An 18,415-nucleotide genomic window follows, 5' to 3' on the forward strand; every position below is an offset into this window, starting at 1 on the left:
TGAGTCAAGGACGGTACAAATGTTTGTCATCCTTTAGTGGATCTTCAGATTGTATAGTACTTCATCACCCTCTTCAACAAATCTATTTATCCCTTGGTCTGTCGCCATTGCCTTGGAGAGACGCTTTGAAGGACTGAGAGGAGAGAGAAATGACCCAGAGGTGAACCAGCTGGGTGCCACTTGACATGTTGTTCATCGTTTTGTTGCAGGTGCAGGGGGATTACAATAAATCCTATTCCAGTTGTGCCTGGCATCTGTGCAGTGAAATTGACAAATGTTAAATTGTTTACTTTGGTGGTCGTGATGATCTTTAGCAGCCTGTAGAAATTAAAATTCACTCTGTAACGGCATATGCTGTGCATCCTGATGGTGAGATTATCGTAGATATTACAGCTGGGTTTGTTTTCATCACTGTGGTTTCATATTTGGCATTATAAACCATAAAAACCTCCAGAGAGGAGGCATGTTTCCCTTGGCCTTGCTGTGGCCCCCCATGATCTCTAGCTTGGCTCGAGTTGCTCTGAGAGGCACTCTGAGTTGAAACACTATGTGTGACCTTATGTCCAGCAAATATCCGCAAATCTGTTGTTCCCTCTCCCATGGCGAACTCCTCAAATGTTAGCTGAACATTCACTGATAATCTCGGCGGGTGTCTCGCCTCTTCACTAGTTCAACATCAAACTAGTCAATGCTCCTCTCTGTCATAGTGAAAGAAACCCCCCCATTCTCTGCACACACACACATAAACACTCACCCCCTTCCATTCAAGAATAAAAGCACTGACACATCAAGATAAAGATTTGCTTGTCAAAACTGTCACACTACTTCCAACAGAGACAAACTGGGAGCAGCATTGTACTTATGGTATGGCGGCATCAACACAGAGCCAATATAAGAAGTGGCCTTCATTTCCCATTCATGGTAAATGGGCACAAGAGTCGTCACCGCCAGTGTTAATGTTGTACAGATGCTACATACATTCTGTGCTTAAGTCTTTATAATAATGTCCTTTTCATAATGAGGAGTAAATGAAGAAATCACCATTTAGCCATCCAAGAAGTCACAGAAAGAACAAGTCCTTGAATTAAGTAAAGACTAGAATCATGCCAACTTGCCTCCTTAGCAATTTGAATAAATCGAATCCACCCCATAATTACAATTAGCACAGTGTGAGCTGATGATTGAAATTGTGCTCACCAGGAGTGGGTAATGGGGGTAATTTGGTTTTTAAATTCAAGAACTGACACTTGAATCTAGACTGATTGATGTATGTGCTGCGGATGATTTAAGCCAGTTGCCAGCAAACATTATATTAGGATGCAAGGTGAGGACAAGGCACAAATGACTCTTCCTGGAGCATTTAGGTGGGCTCTCCCCGGAGGCCGGACTAATGGGAGAACGAATAAATCTATCTCTGGGAAAAAGCAAACAAACAAAAACCACACCCTGCTTCACACATTCACGCTTACATGTCCACAGACAAGAATGACATAATGATTGTCCAATGTCAGCGTGGAAGATTTTAGTTCAGAGTCCAACTTTAAACACTACCTTTACACTGCCCCATGCACCTCAGTGCAAAACATAATTATAAATAATAATTAGCATTTGTTGGTTGTATATACGCTTCCAATACAGGTTTATTGTGTAATATTGCTCCAGGACAATTACGGTTCTATCAACTCAACAAAATATGTTGTTTTCCAAGGATTGTTTAAACTTCATATCCACTTGTTAATTACATGAGCTAAAACGAACACTTAATTTCACCTACAGTACATATAACCAACTCGTATCCATTCATATTCATATTGGTGGACTAACCTCTAATGTCCGCTGGATGTGTGCTGCTGGAGATGCTGCAGTTTTCTAATATACAGCTAATCAGGAAACACAGGTGCAAAATACAGGTAAGATTGTATGTGTGTAAAGTAATTAAGAGTTCAGCCACACAAGTGAATGCTACCAAATAAATGAATTGCAAACATACTGTCATACATTGTAAAAAAAAACAGCGGACATTGGAACTGCACCTGAGCCATGATGTCATGCAACTTAAACATGACACACCTGCATCCAGTGAACATCTGGGTGATGCTGCCAATACACTTAATCATAAGACAACTCATACAATCAAACTGGGCTCACCTTTTCTCGCCCTTGTACCACTCGAATGTCGGAGAAGGGACAGCAGCTGCCTCACACCTTAGCAGAGCTGTGCGTCCCAGACCAACTCCATGACTTTTCATCTCATGGATAGAGGGGGCAACTGAAAAAAAGCAAAGAAATGTTGGAAGGTTACACACCAGCATAAGGACAATTTAAAAAAGAAAATAAGTAATGATAATAAGACAAGAAGCACTGATGAAGGAAGGTTGCTGAACTTGAAAATGACAACCTCCAACATCCTAGTCAGTGTACACATTACATAGTGTAAACTCAACACTCAGAGCCTAGAGGCGGAGTTGGGGAAGGGGGATGGCATCCACCCCCAATGTTAGGAAAATGAAATGAATTGCACTGCATGGTGATAAATGGCTTAATGGAAGTTCAAAGACTCAATGGCACAGACAGGTTCTGTGAATGCAAAATGAGGCTCCTTTCATGTGCTGGAATGTGGTGTAAATCTCTTCGCCAGTGTCATGAAGGCAGCTTTTACATATGGACAGTTTCTAAAGCAGCCCTGTCCTTTTGTACTTCAAATATTTACCCTGCTTATGGAAACGCAGCCTTGAAAGAAATGAAATTAATGAATTGAAGTTATATAGACTTACAACAATAGCATTTTGTTGAATAGAGTATATGCTTGGACAAAACCTACCAGACAAAAAATAAAAAAAATACAGAATCTTACCATTCCCTTAGTCACATAATGGGAATAAAAATGTTTCACTTGTTACATTTGTAATTATTGGCCATTATCAGAGTATTACTGAATTCATAACCTTTGGAGGGTAAACCAAATAAAATGACCCTCGTAAGAGACTGAGGACAAGCAGTGCTTGCTGCGAGTTGCACTGTTACTCACAGAAATGAATGCATACAGGGTTATACCCACTGGTATGAACGTGACTGGTTTCCTGCTTCTCCATTAATCAACAGTGGCAAGCAAACAGGAGAACCAATCATAACAAGGCACCGGGCTCAATCTGACATTGTATATTGTGTAAATTTGGCTTGACTCCCCAAAGCCTGACAAATAATAAAACACACAATCAGATGCACAGCGGTCTGACATACAATACCAGCAAAATTACTTTGTGCCATTCATACAGATTCTGATTAAAAGCTGACGATACACGGAAGAAGCCAACACTCTTCAGGTCAGTCCTGCAGCTAGCAGTAAATTGTCCAGCCATGTCTGAAAGTGAGATGTGGACTATTTATATCCTTGACAATGAGCCTTTAAGATCGAGCTGTCAATCAGAGCTATAGCCTGTATCCAGTGGAAGGGCTTGGCCAAGCGCCTCCAAACCTTTACTTTCAATTGCATTTGGAGATGTTCCTAACAGATGACCTCTGAGTGGACTGACGCAGCTCTGGACAACACAACCCCAAGGTACTAACTGGCATCAGACTCCCCGAACTGCAAACAGTGACACATTAATCCAATGTCTGAATAGTCTATTCCTACTGAATAATAATAATAATAATAATAATAGCAGCATGCTTCATTGTAGCACATACTGCATGTACATTTTACATTTTTTTGAGATATTGCCAATGTCTGAGCTTCATTTTAATGAAGAGAATCCAGTATAGGTGCAGTGTGTCTCTCTGCCAACCTGTGAGAGGCTATAGAGATAGATGAGGTGGGCTGCAACAGATCTGTGCAAGGTGAACAAGACACATCTGAACATTTGTACATGTGGTGTATGATCATGTAAGAGAGGCACACTGAGGTGACAGTGTGCTCTGTGATGATAGATGCCCTTCCACCAACCTTCTTCTGCATCGTAATGAGCATGTTTGTATGACCAGTGTATGTAGATTTTCCGTCCTTGCACATGTGTGCCAATTATGCAGTTATTTTCCCTCTTTTGTGGCTGAGCTGAATAATCTGAAGGACTGGAGACAGTGAATCAAGCGATGGGCCTTATGCTAGGGCTTTTCCTGTTCATATATCACTGTTTGAAATGTTGGATGCCATGCTGGGGGGTATTAGTAGACCTTGACTGGAAGCCTGTGCTGGCTGCACATGTGTGAGCATGCTTTAGGTCTGTGCACCCATGAATTTATGAAGCATCCAAACTCGAAGTATGAATACTTTTCTGACTCAATCTCGCTTCAGAAACTTTTTTTTTTTTCAACCTCCTTTTCAAAAATCTGTTTTAATCAAAAATGGCATTGATGGTAATCACACCATAAAGACAGCCTGAAAAAGCAAGCCCCCATCAGTATCTTTGCAGGAGAGCTAAAACAACCTGCAGCAAGGAATAGGAGGGTTACAAACAGTTGTGGTAAAATAACATCAGTGTTTTGCATTTGACAATTTGCTCCAGAGAGGAGCAATACAATACTTAAAGAAATGGAAGGTAACAGAGAAAATTGCAACAGTGCTCTACAGGACAGAAATATAACCCAATAACAAGTATGACAAAATCAATGCAGTATGCTGACCGACAGAGGCTTAGTGAATCCTCGTAATCCTCCATTGGTGTCATTGTGCGGAGCCATTGATTATCTGAAGCCTCTGAAAGCGCCAGGGTGACCTGGCTGTCGCGCTGTACACATGCTAGGACAGTGGACATGGTGGTCCAGGCAGATGTGTCAATACTTGAAACCTCACACATAGAGCTTCTGTCTTTTATGTTAAAACTTAACACAAAACCACTGCCAAATAGTCTAAATTTGCTCCTTTCATGTAGCTGTTGTATTGCCTTTTTGGAAGCAGGAGCATTTTTGATTTGTTCCCTTTTATTTATTACCAAGTGGATCAGCTATTTGCCAAAAAGAACACTGTGCTTTCTTTATCAAACTCAAAGGATTTCCTATTTATGGTTAACCTTGGTTAATTACTGTCCTCTTATTAGAAGTTAGTTAAAATCCTGGCATGCAAAATTTGATTGAAAAAACAAATACATTTATTTCATTTATTTTTGGTATATACAGTATAACTACTGTATCCCATCCATCCCAGTGGTGTAACTAAGGGGTGGTAACTATGACTATAAACCCAGATTTCTCTTAAAATTATCCGGTGCCGGACCAGGCATATAGATCATCAATCATCATCTATCACCTCTTATAAAAGTTTACCAGACTATTAGTTTTAATCAAATGGCCAGAATTCAAAAGTAGTTTGGGCTCAAGTAAATGTCTCTCTCACCACTCAAATCATATAACCAATGCAAGATTTTGGAATAGAGAAAAATATCCCCCATAGTTTTGTAGGTGGTCCAAAAAGCTCTGATTTTATATGCATATCGATAATATCAAGTCTTTCCAATTTAGATCCTGGCACTGGGATCTGTTAAGACAGATCACACCCATAAAATTCAGTCCAATCCAATAATTCCAATTTTAACTTGCTGGCATGTCCTATATCATCATATATTGTGCAACACACCATCAGGATTTGGAGAGTAATGCAAAGTAGTGCACTAAAAATCATGAAGGCCCAATAATCCAGGTAATTTAGTGTCTGGAGAATGCTGTGGTGGTGCTGTAAATCATGCCTAGAGTCATGGTGACTCCACCAGATGGGGGTGAGGGGTTGGGTCCAGGAATAGCACAGGCATGGCAGAAAAATGGGCGCTGTAAGGCCCTACCGGGTGACAAATGGCCGTTTATGGGTCAATCACACACCGACTTCCACTACATCTGAATTATGCAGAGCTTGTCATCAAAATAAAGATGACGTCTCTAATTGTACATCTCTCCAAAGTACATGAATACAAGCATGTTAATGATGAATAAAATGTTTGACCTTCTCTCCATCTATTATTAATGGACATGGTTTGTTTAGAAAGCACCTCACCTTAATGCACAGGGTTTCATTGAGTCGCATGCCTTAAGCAAAACTCATGTGACTCTCATGTGACTATTAATGATTAATTGGTGTGCTTCAAAACCGAATATGATTTATTTAGCTACAAACTATTGTTTGCCAAGAGAACCCATAGAACGCAGGCTTTTTAATTAAAAGATCAATTAATAACCCCACCTCTTCAGCCAGATTTGAAAATGAGTTTTCATTGCAATTAAGAAATGGACTCATCAGTGCATGACTTATCAGCTTACACACAGAGACACTGTTCCCCACTGCCATCTGTGGGCTTCATTGTCCTGTTTTTTGTCGGTCAGGAATGGTTCTGCTGCCAAGATTTATTAATTAATTAAGATTTCTATTCAGAACAGCTAGGGAACATTGTGTTCCTTCTTTTTATACAATGCAAGGCATATAAATAACCGGCTTAGTGTGCAGGACTGTGTGGCTCGACAGCACCGAGGATTCAATCTATTGTCTGAGTTTTACACTAAATGGTTTAAGGTACACAAATCCCCACCTATCTTAAACTAAACTCATGTGTGAGATGGTGGGGTTGCTCTGATGAAGACCGCGCCACAACCGCGGAACATGGAGTTCAGTAAGTGACCATCAGCTATGTAAACAAACACAACATCCATTTTTTATAGATATTAAAAAATGTGATGTTATGCAATGTTAATGTTGCTTTTGTTATGAAGTTATTTTGATCAGTCACAAAAAAACTGCAGACCAGGCTAAAAGATGCAGTCGCTGTGTGTGTCAATCTGTTTTGAAGTGGTACTAGCAAGAACATTTATTCTGCACAAGATCAAGATTCTGCTCACTTATTCATGCCCTGCATGCAGCAAGGAATCCAAATAGCAATCAAGACGAGAGCTTTGGAGAGATGTAGAGAGATGGATTTACATCCAAACAGCTCGAGGGTACTGGCTTTAACTCTACTTAGGATTGGATCAGAATCCAATTCTAGGAAGCCTTCTCTTTTGAATTGTAAGTCACAGTATTTCAATGGATACTGCAAACTGTCGACAAATGCTCAGCTGAGACTCTGTGCCTGATGTTAAAATACTCCCAATAATAGATTTCATTGAACTGTGGAATGAACATTCATTCTACTTTTGATCCCCCGGTGCAATCCACCACTGCACTGAGGCACATACAGACACACACACATGCACACACAGTATGTAGGACATGCATTTTATCAAATGTAAATGTTGTGTACAGCTATGCAAATATTACAGTGTATAATGATTCTTAAAAAAAAAAAGAAAAAAAAAAAGCTAATACTGTGCAAACATGCTCACGCTCCACAAATCGTTGTTTACTTTCTTGTCGTTACTTCACATTGTAATGTTGGGTGGTCATGAAGATGTGTTTCCTGACCACAAGTAAACAAGTTTAGCCTCTTATTTATCAGAGATGGTCATGACTTCCCAGAACAACTCTGTCAGGGCAGTGAGAGGAGCATGTTGTGGGTGTACCTAGCAGGGCAGGGCTTGAATCCCAAACAGGCCCAGATGATGGGGCCTTTAGAGGGAAAGGCAGAAAACAAAAGACAAGGTGAAGTAAAGAATTTTCAAAGTATGTCCCTGCATTTCAATTATGCCCAGAAATCTGTCAATACCATGGCTGTAATTGCTTACAGCAGTTCTAATGTGCCTGCTCATAATTAATTAAAAATGATCACAGTTTTGTTGGCCAATTACGGTAAGCAGGAGAGAAAGTGAGGTGCTCTTCTTTTTATAAACACAGCCATGGTGGATATGTGAGCAGAATTCACAGCTGCAGGGTACTGGAGGAGGAAGGAGGCGTACAAATGGCTGGCAAACTCGGAAGCACACAGGGCACAGATTCACTCTGCAAAGCAAGTGAAACCTTGCCATGAAGGAAAACAAGTGAAGTTGAAGAGGGAGAGACGCCACCGTTGGTTTAAACCTGAACCCTACATCGACATTGTGAGGAATGAGATCATGCAGACTCTCCAAGCAAACAGCATGGAAAAAAACAAAAAAGAAATTGAATCTAGAGTATCAGCGGTACCCAATTAAACTTCCAGATGTGTGCCAAAGACCACGCTATTGTGGTGGCAATTAGGGTTGGGCACCCTCAGTCAAACAATCGCCAATAGCCGATACATTTGCCCATGCGTGTGTGCTGCGCCAGCACCCTAAAAAAATTTATTAAGTTACTGCTAATACAAACCAAACATTTCCTACTGCTGCAACTTCACATTACAAGCATTTAACTAGCAAAACAAGAGTTGACTTTTATTAGGAAGCAGTCACAGGAAATGCATGCAAAAATATGCATAACATGCGTTTACAAAACAAAGGAACACTCATTTTCAGCATTTTTTGACAGCTCAGATCAGTTTGAAATATTGCAGGAAGTAATACGAAGGAGCAGCCTCAGTGAGCTTGTAGATGAAGAACTGCAGGGCACAGGCTGCACACCTCCAACTACTTAACAAGGTAAATATTCACAGACTTGTGCCGTGTGCCGCTGCCTCCAGAATTCTGGGATAACCTGTAGTTATAAAACGCATTTGCTGTTACCACCAGTAACTACGTGTTGCCAAATCAATCTTAACGATTGCCATTTTAAAGGTTACCTATTATGCAATTTCTTAGTTTCTCTCATATGTGTAATGTTACAATGTCAGATTTTGATATTAAACGAAGCCAAAGTGTCAAATAATGAGGTAAACGTATGTCAATGCAATGTTTCCAATGTCTTTTTCCAGATGACGTCATCATCTCCAGGCAGAGCACGGCTGAGTACGGCCACAAATCTGTATGCAGAAAGTACTTTTCCCTTGTGAGGGAAAGTTACAGAAAGATAAATAAGGATGTTTTTGAAGAATGAATCATGCAAAGCTACTGTAGTTGAGTCTCAGTCTAAGAATATGGAGCTGAAAATGAGCATAATCTGTTGACTTTAAGGAGAGGTGCGAGGAGTCTAAATATTCTTCTCTTACTGTGGTTCTTACATAAGCAGTGCCTTCATATAAAAAATAGATTTTATAAAAGAAAAGAGCGACAGATATCCCAAGCCATGGTCTTCCTACTCCACATCAATAATTCACACATCTGTGGTGCTAGCATGGCATCAACCGTCTTCTTTACACATTTATTGCCTGCAAATTGACTTGTGGCAGCTTTGTGATTATTACATGGACGGAGAGAGACGTTCAGAACATCTGGTGTGGTAACTAACGGCTTTAGTCCCAGCATCTGAAACAGTGACAAGCAAATAAAACGTAGCACAGGAAGACAGTTGGTTGTCTGTGTACCTTCCACGTTTGACTAAAGTTTGTGCAAACTGTCAAATCCCATCTTGCAACATGATGGCGTTCAAACTCTGAGGTGTCACTCAATTCAATAAGGAGTGAGAGCAAACAGCTCTCTCTGGAGGGGGAGAGCTTTTCTAAACTACAGAGGAAGGTCAGACACCTTTGATTTCATAGCCTGAAAAAGAAACAGGCAGGTTTTTGTTATTGTTTTATCTGTATGTTGTTAGTAATCCTTCTACAACGAGATGGCTTCATTAATTAATCAAACACCGGCTTTTTATCTCAGGCGGAGGTTTTCCATGGTTGTTTCCTTCTCATTCATCCCTCCGACTCAGCCAGCTAGATGTGATATTTATGCCTTTGAGTCACACTGTGCAGTGAGAATTTCAGCCAATAACGGCACCCACCTGCAGTGAAGATGAATATGTAAATTTGAAAAGTGGGTCAGAGATCAAATTTCATCAGGTAAAAATCACTGCTGAGATATCCTATCTCCGAGCAGGGCTTTTCAGCCAATCTGATTCCGCCCTGACCTTCTGGATGACTGCCATCATTCTGGTTTATCTCATAAAAGTATTCAATCACCAATCATTTATCACCAAAAGTATTAAGAGACGCAGGCAGGCCGGTGATCTAATTAATGCTATCTGATCAAGGTATCTTTTGAGCCTCAGACAATTTCAAGCAGATGTCATACTGGACTTAACACTTGGAAATGACAACGCTTCAAACCCTCTGCCTCTAACTCATCATATCATAGAAAGCCAAATGGCAGGCTTAGTGTTATGGAAGGCCTGCTGTTATTATGTTAGAGCTTAATTTTGTTTTCATTACTTTGGTTTGCTTATTTTAATTAGTGGCCTTAATCTGCAATTAGCGCAGAGGTCAACTATACTCTTAGCTTTAAAAAAAAGAAGAAAGAATTGTTTTGAAAGAAGGGAGAAATTGTTCGGACATGCATTTAATTAGACTGTTAACCCACTAAATGTCAGTGTCACTCACTCCTATGCTGTCTTATTAGAACGATAAAAGAGACATAGTGCCAGTCATGACTGATTGAGCACATGACTTTATTTAATTCAACTGCTACTAGAAGGATACTTTGAGAGGATCAATGCTGATACGCTGATGGGGTCAATGCACACTATGATTGCCTTTTACATAATTTAACAACATCCAATGAAACCTGGAGGTCTGTATGAAAGAGAATATTAATTCTATTTCCTGTCATCATATTGTGTGGAAATTTTTAACTTTTTAAAATAACACATCTCAAGTTGTTCACTAGTAAAACATGTACATGTATGACAGTGTCATATTATTAATAAAGTTCATATACTACTGTGTAATTATCCTCTCTTGTTTAAGTTTCAGTGTCAGCTAACGTCTCTATCTTGATTCAGAATTTGGCATACTGAGGCCTCATTAATACCCCACGCTCCTGGGCGCTTGGTGAACATAGCTTGATGTGTGACAGTAGAGCATGAATGATATAGCACATTGGGATATGGTCCAAATGTTTCTCTTTTTCCTTCACAGAGGGAGAACTGCACCAGGGTGGAGAAGAGGCAGTGAAGAGTGGCCACCAGCTGGCTCAGGTTCTTCCTGCTGTGGCCATCAGCCGCTCCAAAGGACAACTTTAATTCATTTATTCTACCCGCTTATCTTGGTAAAGTCATCTGTCATGGGAAATACATGCATAACAAAACATTTTTACAAAATGTTTTGAAAGCTGAAATGCTAACTATTTCAAGCTGTGTGACACAAGGTACTGAAGTTTAGATTTTTTTAAACAGCTAGCTCTTGCTGCCCTTTGAAGGTGTCAACAACCAAAGTGGCTTTGTGTTGCTTTAATGTCAGCGACAAGTTGTGTTTATGCAGGTCTCATAGTTACGCAGCACTTTGAATGCTAAACAGCTGCAATAAAACATGAGACCTTTCATGTGTAAGGTGCTTATGAGGCCAGAAAAGTCTGACTCTATAGAGCTACATGTTGGCCATAACTCAAACAGGGTGTCAGACATTATGAAATATTTATGAATTTAGTGGGAGGGAGCTCTGAGATTTACACTTTGTGGAGACACAGGCTGCCCCATCACCTCGGCTAAACTAATTACTGCAGACAAATTTTGAATAAAGACTTGTCAGTGAGACATGGGAAATGTGTCACAGAACTGCTACAAGGGAGATTTCATGTCCACTAGAATTACCTTTCAACACTGTCTGATATAACATCATCAGCATCTTTAATGATAATGATTTCAGATACATTTAACAACTACATACACTACTGTTATATTTAAAAAAAAAAAAAAGGTTATTGATGTTTCAATGTGTTTGTTTTACTTGGTTCCTAAAAAGAAACACTTTGGAGATAATGGTTTTCAGTGGACATTGTCTCTTACAGTCTCATGTCAGTGCATGCACTCCGGATCCTGCTGCTGCTTTCAATAAAAGTATCCAACAAATGGCCTATATTTTATATACAATATTTTTTGCATTTTCAAGAAAGGCCTTTGCTGTTTTTTAATTCGTCTGGGTGCGATACAAAACCTCAATTTTTCAGTCCAGAAAGCAGAAGTAATGCGTGAGTTTATAGCTTATACACTAACCTCCTTTGTATTGGAAACGATTTTCTATGTCTGGAGAAAAGCAACTTAATCTCTGCCATACCTAAAGGATTATGTAAAATATAAAATTAAGCAGAAATCATAAATAGTTTTCAGAAACCCTTTTTATAAACCATTAAAAATTATTAAAGGAGTCTACAAATGATATCTGTGTAATTCTCCTCTGTGGTAGACGTCAATAACAAAGAATGAGTAACTGGTCAATGACAGGAACAGCTCTGTAGCTCTGTCAGCTTCAGATAACTCTGCCTTAACACCTGACTACAGCATACTCACCCACCCAAAGTATCGCTTCGGTGCTCAAGTTGTGGTGACTTTGTCTGACAGCAAAGGAAAGTCCTGCTAATCAATTCGCTCTGTTCGGACACTAAACCCACATACTCCTCCTGTCTCACTTTAAAATTCAGCTTCTGACAATGACATGCCTTATCAATCATTGTGAATATCTCCTTTGTTTTGTAACATAAAGACAGTGCCAGTTGAACCTATGACTCAGTAAGGCTATAAATAACTGGCCTCTAAAACTCCACTCAGACCCAGCTCATTAGAGCCAGGCATTATACCAACATAATGGCCACAAGACTCTGTTTTATAATGAAGCCAGAATGAAATCTTTCTTAACACAGAGAGGTGGAAATACAGTACAAGCATTATTGGACACGAAATTATCAAATCTGTGTATGAAATTAAATGAATCTATTTCTTAAAACTTGGATTGGAAAACTTGCATGATTAGCTTTCAGGATATGACTCAGTAACTGGGCCAGGAGGAGCCTTTTTTCCTTTACTCTTCCTCACCGCCCCAGTCTCTGTGGCTGACTGCCTGATAAGCTTTGCCAAAAGTGAGATTTAGCACAGGGCATCTATGCAGAAACCTCCATGAATAACAGTGAAGTAAAGGAGCACTTTTAAAAAGAGAGGGAAAGGCAATAATTGTCAAGCACCCATTCCTGCTCATACTTACGAGTAGTGATTTCCATGTGACCACGACAGCTAAAGCCCAGTATCATTCATTAATGCCCCGTCTCCTCATTACTGTCTTCTCACACTTTTGAAAGACTCATTACCTGCATAATGGAATAGTGCTTAGAACAGTCAGACCTTTCCTTAGTCTGAATTAATCACCTACATGCACAGACAAAAAGGGAATTCTCACATTAAATATTAAGAAACTTTAAGCTCTAGCTTTCTACTTTTTCAAACTTCTAGAAGATGTACTTTCTTGAGGTGCACCGTCAGGGACATGAGACTGCTATCATTGAAGACTGCCCCTGTGTCTTTCATGTGTCTGCAAGGACAATATGGAAAAAAAATGGGAAGCATGGAAGAAGAAAGAGATATACTTACAGTTGACCGTGACTTTTACTGTTTTGGTGTCAGGAGAGGCGATGTCATTTAAAGCGCTGCATTCATAGTCTCCAGCTTGGTCCCTTGTGATGCCGGTGATGTTAAGATATTCACCGCTGTCATACTTCCTGGCTGGAAATAGAAAAATGGAGGCAAAGTACTTACACTGTGTCTACAAAGAATACAAACACAGCACACAAACACACACACACACAAAAACATTCAGTATATATAGCTCTAGGATTTCTGTAGCCTATGGTTAGCATGCAGAAACCCCCTCATTTGTAATAAATAGCATTCAGGTTTAGACCAGAGAAGAAAATACAATGCGATTAGGTATTGTACTCAACTCCTGATTACTTTCCTTACATCCTAAAATAGCTGCGGATTAGCAGTGCATTGATCCGTTCATATTGATATGGTGGAAGGAAATTAAATAATGGTGTATTCCCAGTCATACACTCATCATTTGCTCAACTCCACACCAAGCAGTTTGAGCTACTTCCCGGAAGACAGACAAATTCGATGGCTCAATGCACATGTCAGTGCTTTATAGTTAGCTAAAGGTGCCAAAGGCAATAGCAGAGCACCATGACTGACATATTAGCAGGGGCAGAGTGCACATAAAAAAGCTGGAGGGAGCATATATGTCCATTCAACAAAGACACATTAACATACTGTATATTACCATTGTTAGAGGTGACAGATGATTATTTTTGTAAATGTGTTGCTAGTAAGAATTAAAAGTATGATAACTAGAAAGAAGCAATAATGAGATACAGTATGGTGTCAAGTATAATTAAGTGAGAATAATTAGGACAAAATACACAAAATACACAATTTTATCCAGAACAAATCCACACATTATATTATTTAACATTAGAGCTGAAATAAACAGTCTGCATAGTCTGATTGATTACTTGATTAACCAATCGACAGAAAATTAATCAGCAACTATCCTAATAATCAATCGTTTTAGCCATTTTTCAAGCAAAAACTGAATTTTTTGCCAGCTTCTGAGACTGTGAGGATAGTAAACTGCAGATGTTTGAGTTTTAGGACATCATTAGAAACAAGTTACAGTATATGAATATATCACCTTGGGCTGTGGGAAACTATTATTCCTACTATTTTACTGCCATTTTAAAGACTAAACATGAGAGCAGTGCTGGCATCATGCCAGAACAGGAGCCAGATAAGCAGGCAAGGTAACTGGGCTCAGTAGCTTCTACTGACGTAGCTAATGGTAGAGGAAAAACACCACATATTAAAATCAGAAAAACGTAACAATATATTTCCTCACAAACACTTTCTTTGCATGTCTCTCCTCAACTTTCAACCAGAAGAGATTGACACGGTTTACACCGAGGTGTGCATCGAAGGGCAAGATGAGCTGCTTTGTTCTGAGCCAGCTGCAGTTTTCCTACATCCTTCTTTGTGGCACCAGGCCATATCATTGTGCAATAGTCTAGATATGATAAAACTTAAGTCTGCAGGGCTAGTTTTGTCAAAAGTGGTAGAAAAGCAAAACATCTCTTTATAACTGATATATTCCTCCCCATTTTTACAACAATAAAATCTATATACCATAACCACAGGCATTTACAACCTAAAATAATACCAAGAAGTCTTGTTTCCTCTACCTGCTCAACAGCTACATTATTCAGCAGCAAATTCAGCTGGGGTCTAGAGCTCAAGGAGTGATTAGTACCAGATACAATCCTCTTAGTCTTTGATATGTTTAGGACCAGTTTATTGCTAGAGAACTGTTTGCAACTCTTTGTTAAAAGTTGCAGCGATTTAATTAACTGTGGGTGCATAAATGTAGATTGTTGTTTCATCTGCATACAAAGACACACAGGCTTTTTAAAAAGCAAGTGGGAGGTCATAAGGGCCAGACGAGGATGGCAGAGAAAGCTAAGATGAGAAAAGGGAAAAGTGAACAAGCAAGAAGCCCCCGGACAAGAGTAAATCTCAGACTGGCGAAAGCTTTGAGAAATAAAAAGCTGTAAGACCGACGGCGAGCTGGCCTTCTTGGTGTTGGACTAGTAAGTAATATTAGCTGGCTTGCTATGTCTTGTGTTGTTAAACTTTCCTCTGCTCCGCAAGAACTTTCATTCTCCACCTTTCCACCTTGTCTTGGTTCTCTAGCCTCCAAACTTGTATTCTGTTTCATCTGTCTTACCTTTTTAGACCTGTTACCTGCCTGTTGTGGACCTTGCTTTACATTTTTGAACTGTGGATGTTCTGCCTGCACCCTTGGAATTGTTTGCCTGTGTTGGACTGCTTTTCTGGTTGAGAGCCTTGCCTGCCTCACCATCCCATAAGCCTTTGTACCTCAATTTTGGTTTAATTTGAGGTAATTAAAACATTTACTGCATAAAGCTCTGCCTCAGTTGTCTGCATCTGGGTCCTCCCCTATATTCCTGTTACTCTGCTCAATAAGCTGGATGGATGGATAGATAGATATGAAATTGGGAATACTAACAATGAAACCAATTTGACCAGGCATATTTGTATAATACATGGTTATAGGATCGCAGCAGGCAGCACTGTGTATGTGTATTAGAGTGACTGTGTCAGATTCTCCCCTGATCAGAATTAATTTCCAGCCCAGTTGTGCTCAGTGTGAAATCTATTTATATACAACTTTTCATGGTGGTAATGGTGGTTTGGAATGGAAGATGTGTGGACGCGTTTTGATGTCATGGGGATCAAACAGAGTGCACAATCAAGCAAAACTGAGTTTAACATGATGTTCAGAAAACCACAGACCCGACACTGACTCAGCAATTTCCCATAAAAGACGAGGCAGAATCAAGACAATCCATGCTTCAGGAGTGGAAATATTGCCATTCTGGGCTGCCATTCTCTCCCCTGCAAGTGAGCTGAATACTTATATAATACCACTTCGTTATTCTACAACCCTGGTGGCTTTTTATCTGCTAGGTATGTCAAAAACTTGAAACTGAAGGCATTGTCGATAATGAGCCTTCCTGTCTCTTCTCACACTGTTGTGGTGGCAACAATGGAGTCTTGGCAAAGATACTGGTGGCTACACAAACAGCAAAGGGAAGAAAAAATGTTTGAAAACCTGATCCATAAACAAGCACCGGATGTGTCTGAAAAACAGAACCATTAATATGCCAAGAGAGCACAGGGACAGAGACATAACCCAAAGTGCTCTATTCTTGCGGCAGTGCACAGCTCACAACTGGGATTTGCATTTTTTTACCTTAAAGGTCCAGTATGTAAGATTTAGTAGGATATATTGTAAGAAATTGATTATATTACCCATAGGTATGTTTTCATTTATAAACAGACCTATGCTTTTTGTGAACAGTATACTAAGAAATATGACTGGTTTATTTTTTCTCAAGCAGGAAACAAGTAAGAGAGCACTAGATTGAGAGATAGAACATGTGTTGTACAGCAGCAGCCACAGTGTCAGTGATCTCTGAAAGGGAACAAAAATCAGCTATCAAGTACAACTAAGGGACAGTTTTTCAGCACAAAATTTAATCCAGAATAAATGAATACATTGAAATTTAATTTCACTTAAACAGTTTGACTCATGCATGAATTGTTCTTGCTGTAGCATCAGTGCAAGTCACTGCCTGTGCAGTAGCCCTGCTGAGACCTATAGCCTGAGTAATATACCTAGAATTAAAGTTATGACAGATGCAGAGGGATTGGATATTATCTGTTTCAGTGAACAACTAGGTCTCCTGCTATGCTAGGCTACATTCACAGCCAGCACCGCTACTCCTGATAAAAGACAAAACACAAAGACAAAAACTATGCAAAATAAAAGTGAAATGAGAGTTTTGAAAGAGGAATGGACAGAAAAGCATGTGTTTATCTTCCCGACCAGCTGTTTTTCTTACAACAATACTGCTTGGAAAATAATATTGTTAGAGAATAATGTAATCTCACTGTCATTTGTGCAAGAAAGGAAATCTCTTTTGGTTAAGTAATACTGTGGAATAAATGTGTGTTTGAAATAGAGTTTTATTTATCATTTGTTATTTAACTGTTGATTAGACTCAATTTGTAAAAAAAAAAAAGCGTAGTCCATATTCTTTCTTCTTAACAAGCCTTGAGAATGGCACAGAGCGAGGCACAGCATTGGTTTTCTTTCAACATGGCACTGATAATTAATGTCATTTTCATTGACATTTAAATTGGCCTTACATTTACATGTCGACAGAAGACATCTGAAACATACTTGATGTAGTGTGATATAGTCAAATTAGAGTAAAGTTCAGATTACATCGGACCAGAGAAAATCATTTTGTTTCACTTTTTGTTTCATTTATCTCTTTAATGAATGAACACAAGCAGTATTTGGTAATGACTGAAACCAGCCATACTGCACACACTGTCATACTGTAGCTGTGCTTTGCGCCCGTAGTCACAAAATTACTAAAATTAATTCCCCTGGCTATGTGTGTCTGTACCACGTGTCGCTGACTTTCATAATGCACCACCGATTCAGCTACTGTACAAGTGAACATGTGTCACTCATATCCAGTGTACATGTAATAGTCTACATATTGCAATCACAGCTTCTATGGATTTTTGTGAACCATTAGTGGCTCCACTTTGTCTAGCTAGTTAAACTGCACACAATGATCAATGCTACACATTATAGCACCTACACAGCAAGGTTTTGTCTGTTGCTTTGGTCTTGCATTGTGACATCTGCTCTAGAAAGGTGGGTATATAAATAAACTGGTATTTAAATACTTATGAATTATAAAAGAACTGCAGACTTTCACAGGACTTTATGTCCCAGTGCGTTGTGTGGACCCCCCCCCCCCACACACACACACACACTTGCACAAGTAACACGGTTGACCTTAATGCACAACTCCATTGTATTTCACTGTAATGGAGAATTATGATACGCAGGACGTGAAAATCCACTGTGTGCACTTGTGTCTGTTACTAGGGCAATGAATTCAGAAGCACTGACCCATGAGGCCAAGTATGCTTGATGCTTCCAATACCATTTACCAAATGGCTGAATCAAATGCAGTTATTTCCACTGGAAAGCACAGAAACTTTTTTGCCACATCCTGGGGGAAGTTGGTTGCATAGGGCCCATTAAAGGAATCAATGTCCAAAAAAAAAAGTTAAATAAAAATG

At 39.5% G+C, this 18,415-nt stretch overlaps 1 protein-coding gene across 2 annotated transcripts in view; it reads right to left on the bottom strand.

The window, feature by feature from the left end:
* Positions 1 to 18,415, bottom strand: part of negr1 (neuronal growth regulator 1) — a 131,912-nt gene that overhangs the window by 38,635 nt on the left and 74,862 nt on the right. For both annotated transcript variants that reach the window (XM_035653646.1, XM_035653647.1), the window contains exons 4-5: positions 13,265 to 13,396; positions 2,149 to 2,269 (exon numbers count right to left, since the gene is read on the bottom strand). In XM_035653646.1, the coding sequence (XP_035509539.1) occupies positions 2,149 to 2,269; positions 13,265 to 13,396 (253 nt within the window). The remainder of the gene's footprint in view (positions 1 to 2,148; positions 2,270 to 13,264; positions 13,397 to 18,415) is intronic.

The sequence above is a fragment of the Morone saxatilis genome, unplaced genomic scaffold (genome assembly GCF_004916995.1).
Source record: "Morone saxatilis isolate NCDOM2014 unplaced genomic scaffold, NCSU_SB_2.0 Contig12, whole genome shotgun sequence".
NCBI lineage: Eukaryota > Metazoa > Chordata > Actinopteri > Moronidae > Morone > Morone saxatilis.